This window comes from Eptatretus burgeri, chromosome 1 (assembly GCF_056783735.1).
Source record: "Eptatretus burgeri isolate ZD-2024b chromosome 1, Ebu_testis_v1, whole genome shotgun sequence".
NCBI classification, from domain to species: domain Eukaryota; kingdom Metazoa; phylum Chordata; class Myxini; order Myxiniformes; family Myxinidae; genus Eptatretus; species Eptatretus burgeri.
In genome coordinates, this window is record NC_140961.1 from 21385035 (window position 1) to 21411672 (window position 26638).

General features: G+C 41.9%; 1 protein-coding gene across 6 annotated transcripts in view; it reads right to left on the bottom strand.

Moving 5' to 3' along the window:
• The window catches only part of LOC147033986 (equilibrative nucleobase transporter 1-like), a 227815-nt gene that overhangs the window by 147875 nt on the left and 53302 nt on the right, over positions 1 to 26638 (bottom strand). For all 6 annotated transcript variants that reach the window (XM_085874440.1, XM_085874451.1, XM_085874460.1 and 3 more), the window contains 2 exons: positions 23028 to 23205; positions 17980 to 18097 (listed from right to left, as the gene is read on the bottom strand). In XM_085874440.1, the coding sequence (XP_085730566.1) occupies positions 17980 to 18097; positions 23028 to 23205 (296 nt within the window). The remainder of the gene's footprint in view (positions 1 to 17979; positions 18098 to 23027; positions 23206 to 26638) is intronic.

Genomic DNA, 26638 nt, shown 5'->3' on the forward strand with positions numbered 1-26638 from the left:
TAGAAAAGATCGAGGATTTGGATGGGGGAAGATAAGAGGTGGTGGTGAACAGCTGTTTTGAAAGCCTGGAGGGAAGAATGGGAAAGAATAGAGTGAGGAAGTTTATTCCAAAGGCGGGAAAAAAGAGGAATGAAAGAGTGAAGATGAGCAGTGATTCGTGATTTTGGTAGTTTTACCAGAAGGGGGTTGTTGGCGGACCTTGAGCGCCCTGTGGAAATGTGGTTGGGACAAATCGCAGAGAGAGCAGGGGGGCAAGGCTGGAGAGGAGTCGGTAGAAGACAGAAAGACCACCGACCAACCTGCGGTGATTGAGTGAGAGGCCCAAAGACTCAGCTTCATTGCGGGAGATGCCAATGATCTTAAAAGCCCTGGTTTCGACAGCGTGAAGTCGAGAAAGGTGGGAGGCAGGAGCACCAGCCCAGAGGGGAGAGCAGTACTCCATCAGGCTACGGACAAAAGCTTTGTAAGTAGTCAGGAGCTCAAGAGGGCCGAGGAAGGACTTAGCACGACGGAGGATTCCCAGTCGGCGACTGGCTTTTGAGGCAAGGTTGGAAATGTGACTTTCCCAGGAAAGGTCATGGCAGATAGTGAGACCCAGAAGCTTGGAAGAAAAGACTTCTTCCAGAGGATTGTTGAGAAAGTGGATGGGGGGGTTTTGTAAACGGTCCTTTCGAAGAGACATAGTGAGAGTGTGAGATTTGTGTGGATTGAAAGACATGTTCCACGTGTTGGACCAGTTTGTGATTTTATCCAGATCTGCAGTGAGCGAAGAAGCTGCTGCTTGCCGGTCTGAGGGATGACAGATGGTACGGCAGAGGGTGGAGTCATCGGCAAAGAGAAATAGAGGATTTTCCAGAGAGTCCGAGAGATCATTGATGAAAACCAGAAAAAGAACAGGGCCCAGAACGCTACCTTGAGGAACTCCAGCCTGCACAGGAAGAGGGGATGAAAGAACTCCATTTAGGGCCACACGTTGACTGCGACAGGAGAGGAAGTCTGCGAGCCATGAGTGGAGATGGCCAAAAAAAAGTCCATACGTTGTAACCCGTAATGGGAAACGCGGCTGAGGTTCTCTTCCCCATCGGTCACGCCTACGCAGCAACGTGTCTTGTCATTGGTTGGTAAATAAATGGCCATAACTTGGGAAGCACTTGTCCGATTAATATCAAACCTTGAAAAGGCACATACTCAGGTCTCCAGCAATATACCTGGCAAGTTTCAATTAGATCGGACCAGTGGTTGTCGAGAAACAGCGTGCGCGCGCACGCACGCACGCACGCACGCACGCACACACACACTGCTGGAATTATAGATAGATGAATAACCTATCAATAAATGTTTATGGTTTCAGTGATAAAAACAAAGTCCAAATTCTAAGAGTTATTAATACTATATCCAATGATAATTGGTCAAATAACCAGCATGGAGATCTCCTTTATTTCATTCATAATGAAACAACTCATTGTGCTTATATCAAAAACTTTTCTCGATTGGTAAGTAGTCAATTTTTACCCCATGGGGTCTTCCATCCCAAGGGGTCGAAGCACCACTCGTGTTCTCTCTTTTCTTGTGTACACTTCATTTGAACGTCTATTTCTCCATTATTCAAAAACAGAATTCAATGAAAATTGACAGGCATATACTAGACACATATGTGCAGGCATTAACTGAGCCCAAAGTGCGATTGCATCCCTTCGAGCCGAGGAACGGCCCATTTTGGGCCATTTTCTTAAAATTTTAATTTCTCGATTATGAATGAACGAAACCGAACCAAACTTGACACGTATATTCTAAAGATCATTCGCCAGGTGTTAACTTGGCCCAAAGTGCGATTCCAGCCCTTTAGGCTGAAAAACGGCCCTTTTGGCCCATTTTCTTAAAATTGTTATTTCTTGGTTATTAGTGGACAGAACCGAACCAAATTTGACAGATATATTCTAGAGACCATTCCCCAGGTAATAACTGAGCCTAAAGTACGATTTCGGCCCTTCGGGCCAAGAAACAGCTCTTTCGGTCCATTTTCTTAAAATTGCTATTTTTCGGTTGTTCATGAAAGAAACCGGATTAAATTTGACAGCTATATTTTTGAGGTCACTCGGCAGACAATAACTGAGCCCAAAGTGCGATTCCAGCCCTTTGGGCTGAGAAACGGCCCTTTCGGCCCATTTTCTTAAAGTTGTAATTTCTCGGTTATTAGTGGACGGAACCGAATCAAACTTGACAGGTATATTCTAGAGAGCATTCCCCAGGCAATAACTGAGCCCAAAGTGTGATTCCGGTCCTTTGGGCCGAGAAATGGCCCTTTTGGCCCATTTTCTTAAAATTGTTACTAAAAAAAAATTACATGCGCTGGGCGATGCCCAATGCATTAAGTTGCAAATGATGATATGAAACTAGCCTCACTCTTGTGAGGTGTTCTGGTTTCTTTTTCTGATGCGATGAAAATCTTACCAAATTTCAAAACTATCTGTCGTACGTGCTATCGCTCACCTGAGAATTGTATGAATGAACTCCCATGGGGTATGTTCGCATTTCGAACTTGTTTATTTATCAAGTTGCAAATGATGATATGAAACTAGCCTCACTCTTGTGAGGTGCTCTGGTTTCTCACTCTTGTGAGGTGTTCTGGTTTCTTTTTCTGATGTGATGAAAATCTTACCAAATTTCAAAACTATCTGTCGTACGTGCTATCGCTCACCTGAGAATTGTATGAATGAACTCCCATGGGGTATGTTCGCATTTCGAACTTGTTTATTTATCAAGTTGCAAATTGCAAATGATGATATGAAACTAGCCTCACTCTTGTGAGGTGTTCTGGTTTCTTTTTCTGATGTGATGAAAATCTTACCAAATTTCAAAACTATCTGTCGTACGTGCTATCGCTCATCTGATAATTGTATGAATGAACTCCCATGGGGTATGTTCGCAATTCGAACTTGTTTTTTATCAAAGCATAAATCATATCCTTGTAAGAGATGTCTAAATATCTTTCGATCTCAACATTCGGGTTTTGTTATTACATTCGGGTTTTGTTATTACATTAAATCATCTGCAGGAAGTAAATATGATAAGTTGCATGAGAGATAAGATAAGATGGAGGAACTGATGCTGCTGATGAATTTGTTAAAAGGATTGAAGATGATGACTAAAATTATGTCAAGAACAAATATGCCCCTTAACTTCCCTCCAAATAAAGAGAAATAATTTGAAGAAGCAAGGATTTGTCCTATATGCTCAGAGGCTTTGTTAAAAACTGACAAAAGGGTTCGAGATCATTGACAGATAATGGGGAAATACAAAGAAGCAGCTCATAATAATTGTAATCTTAATTATAGAATCCCGACATTCATACCTGTATTTCATCATAATAATTGTCATTATGATATGCATCTCTTTATAAAAGAACTAAGTAAGAATCCTGGAAAAATAATTGCAATTCCTTGTGCAGATCAAAATTACATCTCATTTGCAAAACAGATTTATACTCATGAAATGGGTATAAATACAAATATTAGATTTATTGACTCATAGAAATTTATGACGAGCCCTCTAATTTCTTTGGTTTCAAGCATCTCCTCTTTTCCTATCCTTTCTAGTCAATTTAGGACTGAAGCCGACTTGGGTAAAGACATTTCTCTTCTTACTAAAATGGGCATTTACCCATATGATTATACAGACTCCTTTGAATGATTTAAAGAAACAAGACTTCCTCCTCAAAAGCGTTTTTATAACAAGTTAGGCCTGGGTCACATTTGCCACGGCGGCCGTGGGGTCTCCAAAATCTGCGGCCACCAGCAATTATACGGCGGCCGCAGTATTTCCACGGTCACACAATGTAGCAGTCACATGTTTTTATTTTTCGGGGAGCCACATGGCGTATTTATAAATTGTGGAGACCGAAAACGTGGGGGTGCCGCACGGTCTTTGATTTGATGTTGCACGGTGACGTTAGGGCGTCGCTGCGGCGGCCATAGAATGTTCAAGGCAGATGCAACGTGACCGCAGGGGGACCGCAGGGGGGCTCTAAGGCGAACATGCGGCCAGATGGACGGTAACGAGTGGGTATATATACCAGTTCATTTTTTTACTGAAATAAAAATATACCAGTATATATCACTGAATATACTATAACTATAATATACCGTGGTGCCCCCAGAATTTGAACGCCCCATTGTTTGAACAAATTGGAATCCGTACAATTTTTTCGAGAAAATTTTGCCCTAAAAATCAAACACAACGTAGCGTTCATGTTTGTTCACGTGTCTCCCCCACCTGTTCGAGCCGCATCTTCGCGCTTTGTTCATTCAGTTCGTTAGTGGAAGTCCTCGTGAAAGCATCTCTCGTGTGTCAATCGATACTTTATGCCTCAGTCACATTTGCTCTACAACGAGGATACGGCAGCCGTACGCCCTCTGAATTGACAGAAACGTGCGGTGGCCACAGAGAAACTGAGGTGGCTTCAGGGTGGCCCTACGCCGTATGGCTATATTTTACAGGTCGTAAGGTCGCCGTGGAATGATAACGCGGAGTTATAATTTTTTTCATTTCTACGTTCGCCGTAGAAATTCGACAAGCCGAAACAAAAGAACTGGTGAAAATAAAAAAATTAACCCATTCGTTACCGTCCGTCTGGCCACACGTTCGGCTTAGGGTCCCCCTGCGGTCACCTTGCATCTGCCTTCAAAATTCTATGGCCGCTGCAGGAACGCCCTAAGGTCACCGTGCGACATCAAATCAAAGACCGTACGGCACACCCATGTTTTCGTTCTCCACAATTTATAAATACGCCATGCGGCTACCCAAAAAATAACAAGGACAAATGTGTCCAAGAGCAGCGTCCAAAACCTAAAGGTTTTGTCGGCAAAAAAACAACAACAACAACAACAACAACTTCCGATATTTCATCACGTGCCTTCATAAAGCCAATAGCGAAACCCGTCATAATGAATTTACGTATTTACGATATATCGTGTATTTCGGAAATATATAATGTATTTACGAAATTACAATACGATAAATGGAATAATCTTTAAATAGGAACGTCAACTTTTCGAAACTTTAAAGCAAATGTCTGAATATATTTAAAAGTTCATAATAGACGCTCTCAAAAGGCATCGTCTATGTTAGGATGTGTACGTGTGCTCAGTATTTAAGGCGATCCGGATCTTGTATATACAAGAGCCGAGTCCGAGAGATTAAGGTTTTGGAAGAAGAAGAAGAAGAAGAAGAAGAAGAAGAAGAAGAAGAAGAAGAAGAAGAAGAAGAAGAAGAAGAAGAAGAAGAAGAAGAAGAAGAAGAAGAAGAAGAAGAAGAAGAAGAAGAAGAAGAAGAAGAAGAAGAAGAAGAAGAAGAAGAAGAAGAAGAAGAAGAAGAAGAAGAAGAAGAAGAAGAAGAAGAAGAAGAAGAAGAAGAAGAAGAAGAAGAAGAAGGCCGAGCTCTCGATGAGCAGCGTTCGCTACGCGAGACGCTGCTCTGCTAAAAACATATGTGAATGCTACATTGTGTGACCGTGGAAATACTGCGGCCGCTTTATAATTGCTAGTGCCCGTACATTTTGTAGACCCTCCGGCCGCCAAGCCAAATGTGACAGGCCTTACCTCGTGTTTTCACCTTCATTTGTGATGTTTGTTTTTTTAATGATCTTGTGTTTTAATTAATAACAAAAAAAGCAATCCGATCACGTGGTGTGACGGATTGTCGGGCAAGGATTAAATTTCACAGCAAAACCAGTTGTAATTTGGAATATCCATCATTACCACAGCCTGATGCGTTTGATGAAAGTGATTGTGGTTCTGCAGGCATCATGTTTGATGAGCTGCCTTGGGGGTAGTGCTCTCGCAGAGTGCGCGATCGATCGGAACCCAGGCCGTAGCTCGAGCCTGTGTGGACCTTTGGATTGGTGATTGTACCAGTTTACATACAATACACCAGCACGGAAGGTCATTTACTCATCTTATTTTACCTTAAACATGGGTAATTTCAGTTTAAAGCGTCTTGAAAGTTGGTTTTCTTTGGGTCCACGAACGGATTAATTCACTCCATTATTTCTTATTGGGAAAATATTTTTGGAATCCGAACTTTTTGCAATAGTCAGGAGGCCCAATGCAGAATAGTGTACGACCCTGCTGATTCCATGTTAGAATAGTGCAACAGGTGTAAATTGACTGTCCAGACACACAGAAACGTGAATCAACTTGTTGCCAACTCTGGATATGGATAGTTTGGCCGCCATGACAGTTACAAAATGGTCGCCATTAAATACACTTTTCGTCATATTTCAGCCGCAAATTGACATGAAATTACAAAATTAGGGTCGATTTCCATGTTTTTGAGCATGCCTGAGCTGATGGGAGTGTAGAAAAAAACATTGCTCCATCCATTTTCTAAAAATAATATGACTTGTTTTTCACTATATTATTTTTAAAGAAATGTTCAGGCTCGAATTAGAATGTCTGATTATACAAACCACAATCAATGAATTTTACAACTTTGCTATAAAATGAACCTAAACTACATAACTGTGTGTTTTTCTGTTACCCAGGACTAACTGAAAAATGAAAGCCGCAAGATTTCTCACAGGGGGTTCAAGGGATCGAGAAGAAGAAGAGCATGTAGACTGGAATAAATGCTTTATTTGCCAGGACAGTTCAAAAACTAGCAAGTCAACGCCACTTCGAAAGACTACAATCGTTGGTGTGAAAACTGTAGCTGAATGTTGCAAAGAAAGAGAGAAATATAATGACGCTAAATATGTTGACTCATTCTCAAGAATCAGAAAATATTCTGTACCGGAGCACGTCGAAAAGATTCAATGGCACAAATTCTGCTATAGTGACTTTACTCACGCACAAAAAATAGACAGACTGAAGTCAAGGATTCAGCCACAATCTGTGACTTACGCAGAAGAGATATCCACAACATCAGGTTCCTCAGAGAAATACCATGTCCCAAAGTCACTAAGATCCACGCACAGCGCTATGGATTGGTCAAAATGCGCTTTCTGCCAGACTGACATTCCTGGAAAAGCTGGTGTCCTGACATGTTGAATTTGATCACACATCATCCAGGATGCTTAGTTTGGCCCAATTTGACCCCACCATGCATCACAGGTTTGCAGGTGTTTCAGACTTGATGGCAGCTGAAGGTAAATATCACCTCAAGTGTTATGTTTCTTTTCGCAGAAAGTATAAAAAGGAGAGTGGAGAGAAAAACCAGTCTCCTGAAAGCATCTGTTTCAGAAATGTGATGAACCAGCTTGAGAAAGAGCTACAGAAGGGGCATGTGTTTACCCTGAAAAGCATCTGGGAACACTACAGCATGCTGTTATTGAATGATTTTGGAATTGAGGCTGGAGCCTACAAAAGCTACAATTTCAAGCAGAAAGTGGAGGTTCACTTTGGTAGTGACAAGGCGACATTCGTGCAGCCATTGGATGTCACAAGACCCCTCATAGTTGCGTCCTCAACTGTGACAAAGTTTGCCATGAGAACCGCCGTGAATGATTTATCTGAAGAAGGTGAAAGTTCTGAAGAAGATGAATTGGCCCAGTGCAGTCTGCCTCATCATGAGAACGAAATCCTTAGCTGGATCTTCAGAGTGGGCATAAAGATTTACAGTGACGTAAAACACTCTCCAGGGCATAGCATTATCGGTGGACTGAACACAGAAAATGCAGAGCGAATTGTACCTGAAACCCTGTACATGCTTGTAAAGCTTCTTTGTGGTGGTGACAGCACTGACAAGATGGACAATGAAGAAGCGGATGAGACAGATACCAAGAACAAAGTTCTGAGCATTTGCCAAGACATTATTCATGTGGCTTTAGGAGGAAAAAAACTGACCCCCAAACACCTGGGCCTTGGCCTTGCTCTTCAAGAGAAGAGCCTTGGAACCTGAACCACATCTACCTGCACCTGAGAACTGTGGGTGGGAACAGGTCGTCAAAGATGGCAACGAGACATTTCAGCCGCGACTCATGACTGCACAGCCTATTACTGCTTACTGTGTAGAACTGACGACATGCAAATGCCGTGGGTCATGTTCAACTCGACGGTGCAAATGTACACGGAATGGACTGCCTTGCACGAAAGCATGTGGATGCAAAGCCCTTTGTAGGAACCCGTTCAGTGTACAAGCCGATCAATAGCTCTGAAAATTGTACTTGGGTGTTCTCACAACACTTTTCTCTTCTGCAAAGCAACGTAATTTTGTGTTAGAAAGAATCTGACAGCTGTTGAAATAACCTTTGACTGACTGTAAACCCATCTCCATCAATAGTGCTAAACATTTTCTTTTTCACATTTGTTGCTCGTATGTGCATTTTCAATTTCGTCTTTAAGTTGTCAATTATGTGAAAAGTTGTGATCCAGTACAAAAATAAAGCACAAAATAGTGTTCCTCGTGTCAGATTACATAGTATTTCACAATCATGACAATTTTCTGGCTAGTACAATTTGCAGTAAGAAAAAGACTAAATCTGATGGCGGCCATTTTGATTACTGTCATGGCGGCCATAATATTCAGATGCAGACTTGGCAACAAGTGGAACTAGACTTGGTCATGCCTAGACTCTTCAAAAACACCAGTTGCACCATTCTAACATGAAATCAGCAGCGAACCTATTTTCTAGGCTAGCTACAGATTTTGGCTTCTAGACTACAATCCAAACAGCCTCCTGGAACGAATTAAATTGGGATTCTGGGGGCACCATGGTGTAGGCAAACACCTATACTCCGATCTCTAGCAGTAGCGCACGGTGGACGCACGGTCGACGCAGACTGCCACTGAGACCTACGTAGGTGCATAGTGGGCGTAGGGGAACTGTGTGTCGACCCTGCTTTGCCCGCAGGTAGTCACACAGACCGCAAGGCCACCGTACGGCGACCGTGGAAATAGTGCGGCCGCCGTAATTTTTTCGGGGTTGGGAAAATTCATTTTTCATTGAGAAGAGCTTACAGCAGCCACACAAATAACGCAAGCCCACCGTACGCCCTACGTACGGTCGACGTGGAACACATCTACATCATAGCTTGGCTTGTCGAATTGCTAAGGCAAACGTAGAAATGAAAAAAAGTTATAACTCCACGCTATAATTCCACAGCGACCCTACGGCCTAAGCATAAGCAGGCCTGTAAAAGGCTGTAAAACGACCATAAGCAGGCCTGTAAAATATAGCCAAATGGCGTAGGGCCTCCCTGAGGCCACCTCAGTTTCTCTGCGGCTGCCGCACGTTTCTGTCAATTCAGAGGGCGTACGGACGCCGTATCCTCGCCTTAGAGCAAATGTGACCTCGGCCTTAGGAAGATGTCATATTACGGGTGAAGAATATGAAAGCAAAACCAGTTTGGAAAGAGTTTGAGATAAAGAATATGGGTGAATATCATGACCTTTATTTAATAACTGATGTTTTATTACTCGCTGATGTGTTTGAGAAATTTCGAGAAGTTTGTCGTCACCAAGATTCCTATGGACTTGATCCTGTCCATTATTATACATCTCCTGGACTCGCCTAGAGCGATATGTTAAAAATTACTAAACAACCCCTTGATCTTCCAAGTGATGAAGATATGCTCTTGATGATTGAGAAGGCTAAAAGACAAGGAATTTCACAAGTTTGTTCAAAGAGATATGCTAATGTAAGTAATAAATTCTTGCAGACTTTTCACCTGATAAGCCCACATCTTACATAATGTACTTTGATACAAATAACTTGTATGGCTGGACAATGTCTGAATCTCAACCCTCTGGATATTTTAAATGGGTGAAAGAATACAAGTACAAATCTATGTCGATGAGATAATCTCCACAAGTCAAGAAGATTTAGAGAAAATGGGATTATGGGTATTATTTTGAAGTGGATTTGAACTATCTGAGAAAACTTCATAACAAACATAAAGACCTTCCTTATGGAGCTGAAAAAGAGATCCCTAATCAAGAGCAATTCAGTGGTTATCAAAAACATTTCTTTAGTTTTTCAAATGAGTCTAAATATATTCCTACAACTAAATTACTAACAACAATGCTTGATAAAGAGAAGTATATTGTACATCAACGAAATCTAAAGCAATTTAGAGAAGCAGGACTACAAGTTAAAAAGGTACATCGGGCACTAAAGTTTAGTCAGTCATTGGTTAAGCCGCTGTCACACTTTGACGATTTAGCCAGCGTATGCCGACATATGAAAAATTTGTCTAAAACGCTGGCACACGTTGAATACGTTATGGGTAAGTTTTGTATACGTTGAGCATGCTGAAGCACGCTGGCATACGTCGTAGTATGCCGAGCTCGTCGACAAATTTTAACATGCTCAAAATTTTTCGACGTATGCCAGCGTATGATTCACACATTCCGCATACGCTGGCCATAAGTTGTAGGCACGTTACGCGATCGTTGACACATGTCGACACACATTACTTGTAAGTTACTCATAAGTCGAAACACGTCGAGGTAATGTTTAGCATACCCGAAACTTATTTCTAACCTATGAGTAACGTGTTGTAGGCACGTTATGCGATCGTTGTCACACATTACTTGTAATTTACTCATAAGTCGAAACACGTCGAGGTAATGTTTAGCATACCCGAAACTTATTTCTAACCTATGAGTAACGTGTTGTAGGCACGTTACGCGATCGTTGACACACGTTACTTGTAAGTTACTCATAAGTCGAAACACGTCGAGGTAATGTTTAGCGTCAGTGTTCCAGACTCCAAGTTTTTTTTTTGTTTGTTTTTTTCTTCGGCATGACGGTGATGTTGACACTTTGATTTCCAGTGCGGTTATAATATAATAATATGGAATAGGCAAAGCCGAGAAGCGAACGTAGAATTTTTCTTACATTCGCTTCTTAAATATATCAAATTAAACCATCTTTTTGCTGTGAAAAAATATATATTACCTTTACATTACCTTCACAACAACAACTACACCACCTTGAACAGGATCTCATCTGCAAAAATAAATATTACCTCAACATTACCTTCACAACAACAACTACACCACCTTGAACAGGATCTCATCTGCAAAAATAAATATTACCTCAACATTACCTTCACAACAACAACTACACTGCCGAGAACAGGATCTCATCTGAAAAAAGAAAAAATCCTCAACATTACCTTCACAACGACAACTACACCACCTAGAACAGGATCTCATCTAAAAAAAAATTAATATTACCTCAACATTATACCTCTACATTACCTTCACAACAACAACTACACCGCCTAGAACAGGATCTCATCTGAAAAAAAAAAATCCTCAACATTACGTTCACAACGACAACTACACCGCCGAGAACAGGATCTCATCTAAAAAAAATAAACTAGAAGTGAACGTAGTATTCTTCTTACATTTGCTTCTGACTTTATCTCCAACTTGTTCACAACTGTATACGCAATTTCCGGTTACTTCGGCCTGGATTCGGAATCAGCAATCAAATAACGTAAATCACGATTAAAAATTATTTTTTTGATGATGAGGGAGATATCTTTATTAAAATCAGTAGAGGAAATATAAGCCTGTCTGATATTATTTGGGTCTTTCATGTCTCCGACGATGCCTTTATCTCCCGGCATGTATCATTCCTCATGACAAAAACCGGAAACAAAAAAAAAACCAGAAGCAAAAAAAAAAACGGAAGCAAAGGGTCATAGCCAACGACATGGATTCACAATTGCCAGGGTATTGTGTTGTTGTTTTTGTTGTTTCCTATTCTCTCATGTGCACGCGTTAAGTAATATTCACAAGATAGAAATAAAACCCAATTGTGTTTATACACCGCACAGCATTTAAAAACAACCGGAAGCAAAAGGTCATAGCTTAAGACACGGATTCCAAATAGCCAGGGGTATTGTGTTGTTGTTGTTGTTGTTTCCTATTCTCTCATGTGCACGCGTTAAGTATGAAGCTCACTGCGTTCGCTATAATTAATAGGCTGCCGCTCAATGATTTCAATCATAAACGCACTAGAAATCGAAGTGTCAACATCACCGTCATGCCGAAGAAAAAAAAACAAAAAAATAAAAAAAAAACAATGTCACCCGCAGGGTGACCCGTATCTTGCCAAAAGGTGACCACGTGTGACTTGTTTAAGGTCACACTGAGGTGAACAGAGCTGCTATCCACCAGGAGCGACTCCTTGAGGAATATCTGCCTACGAGAGATTCCGATGAGAATCGTTCTACAGAGTAACCATGAAAGATATGCGTTTGCCTGATAACGTCAGCAAATGACGTCATAATGTCTCAAGCTTGACATATCTAGAAAGCACTCATCGAGGTGTTCAATTTGAGGTACTACACGATATGGTTCCTAAAACTTGAAAATTTGACCTTGGGGTCAAATATGTTTGACCTCAGGCGCTAACCATGAAGGTCAAGGCCAATCGCCACCAAAAATTAATCAGTTGAGCGCCAGACCATGAACTATATTCCCATGAAGTTTGAAGACGATCCGATCAAAATTACTCAAAAAATAAGGGTTTCGTCGACTCCCCTGATTTGCGACCAAGTGACCTTGACCTTTGACCTTGACCTTCAAAATTCTGTGCACTGAAAGGGACGTCTATAGGCCTCTGATATGCGAAGTTACAAAAATTTCCGATGATAACTGTGCTCTGCAGAATTTTTTATACGTGATTACAGACAAACAAACAAACAAACAAACAAACAAACAAACAAACAAACAAAAAAAAAAACATACAAGCTGACTAACATATCTTGCAAAAACTTCGTTTTGGCAAGATAAAAAACATGGAGTCTGGAACACTGACGGGTTCCTCCTGTGTGAACCCCAATTTTATATACCAATTCCCCTAAACGCTGCCAATACGCCATTATACGGTAGCTGTAAGTTAGTAACACGTTCAGTAAGTTCTGTGGTCATCCGGAAGACGTCAAATACATCTACATACGTCAATATGTGTTGGAGATACGTTACTCATAGGTTCAAGGTACGTTACTCATAGGTTAGAAATAAGTTTCGGGTACGCTAAACATTACCTCGACGTGTTGCGACTTATGAGTAACTTACAAGTAACATGTGTCGACGAGTGTCAACGATCGCATAACGTGCCTACAACTTATGGCCAGCGTATGCGGAACGTGTGCGTCATACGCTGGCATACGTCTGAAAATTTTGAGCATGCTTAAAATTTGTCGACGTGCTCGGCGTATTACGACGTATGCCAGGGTGCTCTTAACGTATACAAAACTTACCCATAACGTATTCGACGTGTGCCAGCGTATTCGGCAAATTTTTCATACGTCGGCATACGCTGGCGAAAACGTCAAGGTGTGACAGAGCCTTGACACTTCGATGTCTAGTGCGGTTACGATTTTAATCGTCGAGCGGCAGCCTTTAAAAAGGCTACGCCACGTGATCGTCGGCGATACGCTGCCGCGCGCTATGCACACGTTAGACTATCGTTGGGCATAGGTTGTGAACGCCAACAACACGCTAAGCATTCGTTGGTATAAGTTATCTATATGTTATCGAAATGTTCTGTGTACATTACTAATACGTTATGCATACGTCCAACTCGTTATGAATATGCCAAAAACTGAAAAAAAACATCAATAGTTCAGCGTACGCCAGCGTTTTACATACATTTTGATACGTTGCCATACGCTGGCTAAAACGTCAAGGTGTGACAGCGGCTTTACATAAATATATTGATTCTAATATGAGGATGAGAACAAAGGCTAATAATGATTTTGAGAAGGCCTTTTATAAGTTGATGAATAATTCTGTATTTGGAAAAACACTGGAAAATATATGGAATAGACAAAATGTAAGACTTGCTACAACTTGGGAGCAGGTGGACAAGTTGATCAATCAATCAAGCTTTAAAAGAGCATAAATATTTACAAATAATTTTTGTGCTGTTCATTTGAATAAAGAGAGTAGTAAGGTGGAAAAACCAATTTATGTGGGAACAGCTGTTTTAGATTTAATGTATGATTACTTTTATAAGAATCTTAAGAGATGTGTTGAGAATATTGTATTGCTATATATGGATACGGATAGCTTCATTCTCGAGATAACTACAGGTGATGTTTATGAGGATATGAAAGAAGATGAAGATGTTTATGATACAAGTAATTATGATCCTCATAACCCACTCTTTTGAATACGGATAAAATGTTTTTTGGCAAATTTAAAGGTGAATTAGGTGAAAAGATACAAAGTGAATTGGGCGGTGTTCGATCAAAGGCATATGCTTTTAATACGTAATGAGGGTTAAATGAATTCAAATGTGAAAAGAAACTTAAATGTCTAAAGAAGAGTGTATTAAAAGAGACCATGAACTTTCAACATTTCCTTGAATGTATATGGAAGAGAAAGAATGTTTTAGAGAGATGAATCTTATAAGAAATTGTGGACACAAAATATTCTCAGAGACTGTTTGTAAGAAAGCTCTAACAGCATTTGATGATAAAATATCTATAACGAGTGATGGAATAAATACATTACTTTCTGGATTTAAAGTAGAAGTAATTATAAAATTTAAAAATGGGGTTGGGAGTTTTAACTTGCGACCGCCACCTTTTTAAAAAAAAATTGATGAATAAATTAAGTTATTCCTAAAAATAAAACAAATATTTATAGGATCTCTATTTGACCACTTCATTTGGTTCAAGAAATGATCATATGAAAGGAAGGCAAAGCCTACCCCCAGCAGGGGAATAGTGTCAAAAGGGAGGTGTTTGATGAAGTAATGTGTTCCAGTTTGAAAAGGAAAAATATGAGTGAGCAGAAGCGAGCGAATATTGTGACTTTAAGAAATGGGGCACATTACTGCGTCAAAGCCTCCCTTTTGACACTCCTCCTATCAGCTATGATCTTTCTTTGGCAAACCACATTTCTAAGTTGCTTCTGAAGCCAATCGCTGACTCGGCGTCCTCCATCATGCAAAGTCCTTCCTTGGTACACCTGAACTCTTATCCACCTGCAATTAAGGCCTTCTTTCACAGCTTGATGGAGTACTGCTCTACCCTCTGGGTTGGCACCCTTGCATCACACCTTGCTCAGCTTGATGCCACAGAAACCAAGGCCTTCAAGATTATGTGAATCTCTGACAATGAAGCTCATTCTATGGGCCGATCACTTTCCCACTGCAAACAGGTTGGTGGTCTCTGTCTTTTACCACCTCATTTCTGGCCTCTCACGTAATGCTCTTCCTGTGGTTACCCCCCCCCCCCATGTTTTGCAGGGCGCATGCGGTCCTCCATCAACCCCCTTCTGGTGTACCTCCCAAAATGTAGAATCAATGCTCATCTCTGCTCATTTGTTCCTCTAGTTTTCCTGCCTGTGAAACCACCTTCCAAAATCTCTTTGATCTCATTCTTCCCTCCAGGTCTTAAAGACAGCTGTTCACCACCACATCAAGTCATCGCATTCCTCATCCAAAATCATGATCTTTTCTACACCCTTTAAACCACCCCCCACCCCTCCAAAAATTTTGCTTATGTTTCCATATTGTCCACCCTTTGTGTTCTCCCTTACCCTTTCTCGTTACCTGCATCCCTTGTTTGGCCATCTCTATATACTTTCTCGCTCTGCCCTGCTGTTGGAGTTTTCCCCTTTTTCCCACTGTTCTCTTTGGTATGTTGTTTCCTGATTTTGTTCTGTCATTGTTCTTCCACAAGCCTAGAGAATGTGCATTAAAAAAAGATATAATTTTCCCCAAAGCGATCAACCATGTTTGTACAAATACAGATCCGCACTCGCAAAGAGAACGCCCACCAACTGAGACCACTTTTCCGACTCGATGGACTGTGAGATGTGCAAGTGGCCAAGCTGCAGTAATGGAGAGGTTTCATATTTATCCGGCTTGAAGCTGTCATTTCCCCGGGCAGAACTGGTGTCAATAAATATACAAGGTGAGGCTACGTACATCCACAGTGCAAGGAAGGCTGTCTTCTTGTTATGCACCTTCTACCAATAACAACGAAATGAGGAGCCATTCCACAAGTCGGAGGGCTGAACAGGGAGGCCAGTGCTACAAAGAGGACAGCTCCACCAAGGAGAATTGACGAAGGCACACAGCCACAAAACTTCTCTGTTGAAGGGTGCTTCCAACAGAAAATCAATGAAGTCCTTGACATTCTGGATCAAGAGGTTGATCGAAGATTTGAGCAAAAAGGCGTGCAACTCCTCTAGAATCCCAACAACTTTCTTCTTAAAGCTGCAAATGGGGAGTATTCCTGAATACCCAAATCCACTGAAGACCAGTACAAAAATGATGTCAATCAAGAGCATCAAAGCCACCAGCTACAAATGTTACCCAATCTTGTGAGACCAGCGTGGACTGTGTAACTAGCATGGAGACCATTTGTCAGACCAGGTTGAAAGATCCAGTCAGGAAGAAGCTCTTTACAGAAGTTGGCAAAATTCTCAAAAATTCTTACTACACAGTGCAAGTCACCTCAGCAACATCTGAGCAGTCATTCAGTCTTATCAAACTTGAAAAACTACATGAGGTCAACCCTCAGTCAACAAAGGCTGAACAGTGCTCTGATCTGCCATGAAAGATTGCACAAAGATAGACATTGGCCTTAGTGAATAGCCTTTGTCAAGTGAATGATTCAAGGATAACGTATTTTGGCCAATTTGACCGAAGCCAAACAATCTTAGAAAATTGGGAAAGTGGGTAAAATTAAACTTTGAATTCCTGAATGGTACACTAAATTTTACTGAAATACACATTTTAAAAATAAACACACACAACTGCAGTTACATCACATTCAGCAGACCATCAAAAAAATTATATTTAAATTATTTGAAACTGAAATGTTTTACTGCCCCTCTTCCACCATGCCAAAGCCCAGAAAATGTGCCAAAGTGTGTAAAATTAAGCCTAGAAATTCATATTTTCCTGTGGAGGGGTAGTGGAAAGGCACCTACCAGAGCTCCCCAGCAAGCCATGACTATTGCACATGCAGTAGTGATGGTAACTTTTTTTTACAAGTTGACCCGTGCCACCTTTGATCACATTCCTGTGCCCCTGTTTTGTAACCAACCTTATTCACCTCTTGCATCATCTTCCCCTCATTCCTTATTTGTCCATGTCTCTCTCCATTTTGTCTCCCAACCCTGCTGCTGGCGTTTACCCCCTCTCTTTGTACTGTTTAGTTTGATTTGTATTCTGACCCTCTTAGCCCCTCCCTGTCACTGGAAATGCATGTCAGGAAGCTGAGCCTCACGGTCTGCTTCTTAATGTAGGCATGTTGTTCGCCTTAGTTTTGGTTTTTTTTAACAGGTTTTATACTGATTTTGCTTTTGCTCCTCCAATCCTCTCACCTGTCAGCCAAGCCATTGCCCCTGTGGGACATGTGCGTTCTGCCAGAAACTCTTTCCTTGTTACACTCCCCAATTCTCATCTCCATTCTTTCACACCCCTCTTTTTTCGCACGTGGAACTGTCTTCCGAGTCCATTGTTCTGAGCACTTCTGAGCAGGACTTCAGGTGTGCTGCACACCATTACCTCATTATATCTTCCATTTCCATAACCGAGCTTTACTTTAACCATTGAGATCATGCTGTCATCCTTGTGCAATTCCTCTCCTTGCAAAAATCTCCATTTGCCACATTTTGTCTGTTAATCCATTTGCCCCTATTGTGCTGCTTTCAAAAAAGCTTCTATGGGAAAATAAAAAAAACAATAAAAATTAAATATATATCCATTGGATGCATGAAACATCATGTGAGCTGTTAACTCTTTAGATGCCCTGCAGGTTAAATGTTTTTTCTCAGCAAAATGCTGAAAAATCAATGTGTTTATACAAGATAATGTTCAATGGAACAGAAACCATATACAACTGGCCAAATCGAATGGGAAGCTTCAAGCTGATAAGCAGAAAACCATATTACTCAAATAACTTGAGAGTTTTGATAAGGTTAGAATAAATATAAAATAGGTGGTAGTGTTGAGAGATAATGTGTGTGTGTGTGTAAAGGGAAGGGAAGGAAGATTACAGAAGTAATTGAGGGAATGCAGGGTGAAGGAGATTGAGGTCCATCCAAAAATCAAGCCTGCAAGCAGGAAGCATTCTGCAAATGCCGTGACAGCACTCGCAAGGTATCGCCAATTCATCTAGGTACACAGACACACATGAACATGCATAATTACAATCATAATCACAATAGTATTATGATTGGGGAAGTAACCTTTCACAATCAATGATTAGGTTCATTATCCCCATGCTTCTTGAAAAGAAAAACGAGGGGGATCGTGTAGTCGGCTCAGAGGGAGAGAGGAGGGAGGGAATGGAGAGAGGACGGAACAGAGGGAGAGAGGACACAAAGGTTAAACAAAGCATACATGCTTGGTGTGTTGTTTACGTCATACTTCAGTCAGTTTGGCATGGATGTGGTTAACATCATGGCTGAGCTGAACTGCCCAAATGCTTTGCAGAGTGAGGAGAGAAAGCTCATCAGAGTGTGGTGAAAGAGTCGACATGCTGAGGGGGTGTGAAGCATGAGGATTATCACGCATGTGCTACTTGTGAATATCTGCAGGTCCAGAGAAACTCTGGTAGGAGGTGAAACAGCAATTGGCTTACCTTGTGGAGCTTTCCTTGGTTGCTTTATGCAACTTTATTTGGCAGGAAGAGCGTGGGGGTTAATTATGGAAATCTGAGCAACCTGGTATAATTGATAAAGTGAGAGTTGATTAGTTATTCCTTCAAATTACAGGTGAAACAGGTGATTGTCTTCATATTTGTATGTTAGCTGCTATTGGCATTACACATAGTATATACTTCGGTGCCTTAGTGATGCATGTTTCTGTCTCTGCTGTCATTGATAACTCACCAACAAGTAATGTAACCAGTGTCACAGCTGAGAGAAGCTTGTAGCATTGGGATTCTCATGTATGTGTTACTTGTGAATGTCTTCAGCTGTAGAGGAACCTGTAAGGTTTTAAACAGCAAAGGGCTTACCTTTGGTAGCTTACATTGGCTTCTTTATGCATCTTTCTTTGGCTGGAAGAGCATGGAAGTTAATTCATTGAAATCCCATCCACGTGGGATTAGGTGAGAGCTAATTGGTAATTCCCTCCAATTACAGGTGGGTTATCCTTATATATATTGTTGCGGATTCGCGCCCGCCGGCGTGCGAACGGCCACGTAACTCGAATCGTGGAACGTCGCCCACCGGACGGACAATCCAGTCGTGACCCTCTCGGACTAACGCCGGGAACCAGTCACGGGTGGACCTTTCGGTCTCACCGCGATCGAGCCAATCGGCCCCCGCGTGGGATAGGGTTGCTCGCCAAATTCGACCTACCTAAGTACCCACACGGAGGGTAGACCGGGCGATCGCACCTCGCCGCAGGTCGACTTCGGACACGGGCCACTTAAGCGACCCGTTCCGTACTATCGGGATAACCGAGCGGTGTTATTCGTCGGCCTCGACGGTTCGATTAATTATCAGGCGTCTTAGCCCACGACCAACCCTTTACGTGAAGCAAGATGGGGATTCAATGAAAGAAATGACGAAGCGAAGCGGGAAAACAGTTCAATAATAAGCACATTTATTTCGCGATGAACGGAAAGCACACATATACAATTCCACCAAAAGCACATAGAAAAGAAGAAGACAAAAAGCAAATGCGACAATGCAGATCTATCCGACTACCGGGCACTCGGCAACACTTATACAATTTTACTTCACAGACGGCGCCGACAACACATATTCCCAAAGCAAAAGAAAAGAGAACCACCCTCCAGGATGAGGGGGGTAGGCGGGCCTGGGGCCGAGACCGTGTCGGGCCTACCCGTCTGATGATGAGACGCGAAGTGGCGGTGGTGCCTCGACTCCGCGGGCCTCGCGGACAGTGTCTGGTAGGGGGTGGGAAGGGGGCCCCCTTTTGTCGCACTATCTCAGCGCGGGGGGAAACAGGAGGGGGTTGCTGATGCTCGGGGAAAGGAGGATTTCACAAAATCTTGGGTCCCGCGACGAGCGTCTCCACCACGACCTCGGTCGCGCCGCCGGCCTTTCCCTCCGCAGTTCCTCGAATCCGACGCGAGCACCCTCTCAACCGCCTTCGCCGCCGCCGCCTCTCCACAGCTCCGTCCTCTTCACTCCGACTCCGCGAACTCCCAACTGCGAACTGCCACTTCAACTCAACTCTTCCTCCGCTTCCAACTCAACTCTTCCTCCTGCGAACTGAACTCCGAACTCCAAAACTCAACTCCCTCCACTTCCAACTCAACTGACTCGACTGACGAACGCAGTCGTTTTTATAAGCCCCGTGGCTTCGCTCTTCCACCCTTGACCCTCTGCCTCCGACCTTTCACCTCGCTCCCCATTGGCCCGAGGAAAAGTGGGCGTGAATGCTTTTTGATCCATGAATTTGCATATAGCGACCGCCCTCCAACGCCCTGGAGGCGGGGCCAAACCGCCCCTCGCTCACCGATTGGACGGAACAAAAGTGGGCGTGAGTCGTTTTTGATCCGTTTTTCTGCGGAAAGTCCGCGATGCTTTTGAACACGCTGCTCGGTGCGCGCTCTACACGAGTCCAGCATCGGTGCCCACGAGTGGCGCGAGATGACGGTGATGCGATGGTGGCGAGTTGTGACGGTAAAGGTCGTGGGGGTTGTGGTGAAGCGGCGTTGTGGTTGGTGGTTGTTGTTGTGATGGCTGTTGAGACGTGGTTGGTGGTGGTAATAATGGCGGTTGGTCCAAAATAAAGATAGTAAAAGAAAAACGGCTATCCTGAAGAGTCGCAGCCCTCATGAATGACATTTATTCCCTCTAGACAACGGGTTTGGGCCTAACTACACATATACTTACCGAGATATCTCACCTAAGGGACCTGAATGGTGGTTTGCGAATTTGGTCAACCACAACAATATATATATATATATATATATATATATATATATATATATATATATATATATATGCGAGCAAATACAACCCGTCGCTTTGCTGATGGCAATATTATGAGGGTGGGGGGGGGGGTAGAGAGAGGAAGGAGGGAAGGGAGAGAGGATGGAGCGGTGGGAGAGAGGACACAAAGGTTAAACAAAGGGATGCTGTCCAATAGTGAAGGTGAAGGTTACGAGATTCTGGAGGTTATCCTATGTGCAGAAATGAAATAAAACCATGGACACTGGCACCTCCAGGTGTTTATAAGCGATTTGAAGGTATGAAAATGAGAGGAAAGTGAAAAAACGTTTTCGAGCACTTTATCGTGAATAAATTGTTGCTGCCTGTTCCAACGTAGCCAAGCTGTGTGCGCATAACATATAGGATCCTTTTAATCTTCAAGCTGGTGTTCACCCACAGTGGGAAGTTTAAGCTGGTGGGAAGTTAAAGAAATCAATTAAATTCATTCAAGTAATGAATTTATCCAAAAAAGAGAACAACCCTCGAGACATCGAAAAGTTTCATCACCCGTGAAATAAATATTACAGATAAGCCACCATGTTGCCTGTTCGTCATTGCACGTGACATGTGGTACATCGGCTCGTATTCCATACAAGCATAACTTTATTTTAAAACATACGTTTTTCACCAGATTTACTTTGATTTCCTGTCGAGTTTCTTTGCTTGTTTGTGGGCCAAAATGCAATGAAACTTTGAAGTTGTACTGAAGATGTGCAGCGAAATGTTCTACAAAGTTGGGATGGCCACCTCCAACTTAAATTCCCTCTCCCCATCCCCTCGTCATGCCTACCAGGAGCAGCTATTTCTCTTGCAATAAACTATCCCTTGCTTAAAACTCAAGGAAGGGGAGTGGGGCATTAACATGTGCACAGAAATGATTGGGGTGGCATATCAGCCATTGAGTGGTAATTAACCTGTAATTTTGCTAACACGCACATCAGGTGTATTCCATTAAAAAATCAGCTTGTAGAACGGCTGGCTTGGTTAGCACTCTACAAGATAGTTGGAAATGGAACACACCCCAGGTGCTCCACTTCATTGTTAACAAGTAAAAAAAAAAGACATAAAATGTCATTGACCCCATTGTTTTTGTAATTTTGCTGTACAGAGTATCAGGGTTAACCCATACTTATGTACAACTAAAATGGCTGCCAGTCTACCAGTCGGCCATCTTTAATCAGATCGCAAAATAAAGTGAGGGGCACGTGTATGCCTTCATGTGCTGTGCTTGTGCCAAGTTTGAACAAAATCAGACCATGCATGTCAGAGAAATGAAGCCTGGTGTTGGCTTTATGGTTAGGGTGGTGGTACTGAGATCCTAGGGTCCGGAGTTCAAATCTCACTCGTCGGGTGAATTAATACCAGGTGGGGTTGACTCAGCTTGTCATCCTTCTGGGGTCGGCAAAATGAGTTCCAGTTTGCTGGGATGCCCCGGTTTAGAATTGGTACACTATCCCTGCATGTCGTAAGAGGTGACTAAAGGGTTGGCGTCAGGAAGGGCATCTGGCAATAAAAAAAACATTGCCTCCAAAAGAGAACCATGATAGAAAATTGTCATGTGACCCACAAGGCTAAAGCCCACTCCAGCAGAGAAAATGGCCTTAGAGTGTGTGTGTGTGTGTGTGTGTGTGTGTGTGTGTGTGTGTGTGTGTGTGTGTGTGTGTGTGTGTGTGTGTGTGTGTGTGTGTGTGTGTGTACGCGCATGTCAGAGAAATGGTTGGCGACACATTTAAGTAACAACATGGCTACCAGTCGGCCATATTCGATCCAATCTCAAAAAGAAAAAAGACATTCTTATTTAAGCCATCATTCGTTGTTGGTGTGCCAAGTTTGAACAACAGCGGTAAATGCATGTCCGAGAAATGGTTGAGGACACGTTCAACATTAGGTTTTTATCAATAAAAATGCCCGCGAGTCGGCATCTTGGTGGATGTGATGTTGAAAAAAAAATGACGTGCATGTGTGCACCATTATGTTTTATCTTTGTGCCATGTACGAATAAAATCAGTCTATCCATGTCCGGGATATGGTTGCAGACACACACATGCACGCACACACATGAAAATTGAGGCCAAATACATTAGCCCCCATTTCAGACTAAGTCCAAAGTGGGCTAAATAATCTCTTACTCGTTGACGTAGTGAAGAGGATTCATCCTGTCTGTGTGTCTGAGATCCTGTGCAGTCGCCCTGGATGACCTGTTCCTGCGTCCTTTCACTCCCTTCAGGAACATTTGCATTGTCGCCATCATCTTCACAATAGGGTGCAGCATCAGTTCTTCCTCCTCCACATCTCTGCAGGTGTTCACTGGTGAAACATCCGTTACTTGTCAATTGTACTTTTCACAGATTGGTCACAGTTTAACACTGTACTTCAAAATCTCATATAGGCTTTCTTTTATGGATATATTGGTGGCTTGTGTTTGACACAGGTGCAACATTTACACACAGATACAGGTATAACATTTACACTCGGATACAGGCATAACATTTACACATGGACACAGGAATAATATTTACACACATTTACAGGTATAACATTTCACACAGATACAGGTATAACATTTACACACAATTACAGGAAAAACATTTACACACAGATACATGTATAACATTTACACACAGATACATGTATAATATTTACACACAATTACAGGTATAACATTTACACACAGATACAAGTATAACATTTACACACAGATACAGGTATAACATTTACACACAATTACAGGTATAACATTTACACACAGATACAGGTATAACATTTACACACAGATACAAGTATAACATTTACACACAGATACAGGTATAACATTTACACACGGATACAGGCACAACATTTACACATGGACACAGGAATAATATTTACACACAGATACATGTATAATATTTACACACAATTACAGGTATAATATTTACACACAGAAACAGGTATAACATTTACACACAGATTGAGGTATAACATTTACACACAGATGCAGGGATAACATTTACACATATAGAGGTACAGTGTAACATTTACCCACAGATACAGGTATAGTAAAACATTTACACACAGATACAGGTATAGTAAAACATTTACCCACAGATACAGGTACAGTAAAACATTTACACACAGATACAGGTACAGTATAACTTTTACCCACAGATACAGGTATAGTAAAACATTTACCCACAGATACAGGTATAGTAAAACATTTACCCACAGATACAGGTATAGTAAAACATTTACACACAGATACAGGTATAGTAAAACATTTACACACAGATACAGGTATAGTAAAACATTTACACACAGATACAGGTACAGTATAACATTTACCCACAGATACAGGTATAGTAAAACATTTACACACAGATACAGGTACAGTATGACATTTACACACAGATACAGGTATAGTAAAACATTTACCCACAGTTACAGGTACAGTAAAACATTTACCCACAGATACAGGTATAGTAAAACATTTACACACAGATACAGGTATAGTAAAACATTTACCCACAGATACAGGTGCAGTAAAACATTTACACACAGATACAGGTACAGTATAACTTTTACCCACAGATACAGGTATAGTAAAACATTTACACACAGATACAGGTATAGTAAAACATTTACCCACAGATACAGGTATAGTAAAACATTTACACACAGATACAGGTACAGTATGACATTTACCCACCGATACAGGTATAGTAAAACATTAACACACATATACAGGTACAGTATAACATTTACCCACAGATACAGGTACAGTATAACATTTACCAACAGATACAGGTACAGTATAACATTTACCCACAGATACAGGTACAGTATAACATTTACCCACAGATACAGGTACAGTATAACATTTACCCACAGATACAGGTACAGTATAACATTTACCCACAGATACAGGTACAGTATAACATTTACCCACAGATACAGGTACAGTATAACATTTACCCACAGATACAGGTACAGTATAACATTTACCCAAAGATACAGGTACAGTATAACATTTACCCAAAGATACAGGTACAGTATAACATTTACCCACAGATACAGGTACAGTATAACATTTACCCACAGATACAGGTACAGTATAACATTTACCCAAAGATACAGGTACAGTATAACATTTACCCAAAGATACAGGTATAGTAAAACATTTACACACAGATACAGGTATAGTAAATCATTTACCCACAGATACAGGTACAGTATAACATTTACCCAAAGATACAGGTATAGTAAAACATTTACACACAGATACAGGTGATAACATTTTCGCACAGACACAAGTACAGTATAACATTTATACAGTTGCAGGAGTAACATTTACACATGGATACAAACCTTTTTCTTTGTACAAAGTCAAGGAGCTCGAACATGGAAAGAATGAGGACGTAACAGGTAAAAAATAAATCAACAGCAGAAAGAGATGGGGGAAACACCCCCAAGCAGCAGGATTGATGGCCTAAATATAGGGAGACTGACACAAAATGGATGTGGGGAAGAATGAGGGGTAACAGAGGATGCACGGGGTGGACAATGTGGATAATACTGAAGCAAACTCTCGGGAATAAAAGACTGGAAATTTGGAAGGAGCCCTTGGCTTGGGGAGGATTAATGGGAGTTGTTGGCTTGTTTGGACCGATCATGGTTTTGGATTGGGGATGACCTGAGATGGTTGTGAACAGGCATTTTGAAGACCTGGAGGGGAGAATGAGATTAAAAAGGATGTTGGAAGTTGGTTCCACAGGAGGGGGAAAAAGAGGAACGAATGAGTGGAGGTGAGTAGTGATCCTGGATTTAGGAAGTGTTACCAGAAGGGGTTTATGGTGGACCGTGTGTGCCGGGCAGAAACATGGGGAGGGGGGGGGGGGGGAGACAAAGCACGGAAAGAGCAGAGGATGCAAGATCAGAGCAGAGGTAGTAGAAGACAGAGAGACCACCAGCCTGTCTGCAATGTGAATGAGATAGGCCTGTAAACGCAGATTTATCACAGAAGATTTAAATGTTCTTGAAGGCCTTGGTTTCCATGGCGTCAAGCTGAGAAAGATGTGAGCAGGGATTTTAGCCCAAATGGGAAAGCTGTACTCTCTATCAAGCTACGGATGAAGGCCATGTAGGTGGATAGGAGTTTAGGTGTGCCAGGGAAGGACTTTGCACAATGGATGATGCCCAGTCGGCAGCTGGCTATGGAGGCCAACTTTGATATGTGGTTTGTCAATAAAGATTGATGACGGTGAGATGACATCAAGAAACATGACTGTGAAAATGAAGAGTTTGACTGACTGAACTTTTTCAAGAGGATTGATAAGAGAGTAGAGGGAAGGTTTGCCAGATGGTCCCTTTGTGGACAAAGATAGATAGAGATATATAGAGATAGAGTTATGCAGATAGAGGTAGATTTATCAGAATTGAAAGACATATTCCAAGTGTTTGACCATGTTGTGATTCTATCAAGGTCTGAAGAGGGAGAAGAGGCTGCAGCCTGTCTATTTGATTGATGAGGGATGCCCTGGCTGAGGGTGGAGTCATCAGCAAAGAGATAAAGAGGATTTTCCAGAGAGATTGTTAATAAACATTAGCAATAGGATGGTGCCCAGAACACTGCCTTAGGGCACTCCGACCTTGACAGGGAGAGGGGATGAAAGGATTCCGTTAAGAATCACATGTTGGCTCTGAGAATAGAGGAAGTCAGGAAGAATCATGTAGAGCTAGCCTTGGTTGCCATGGGCAGAGCGTT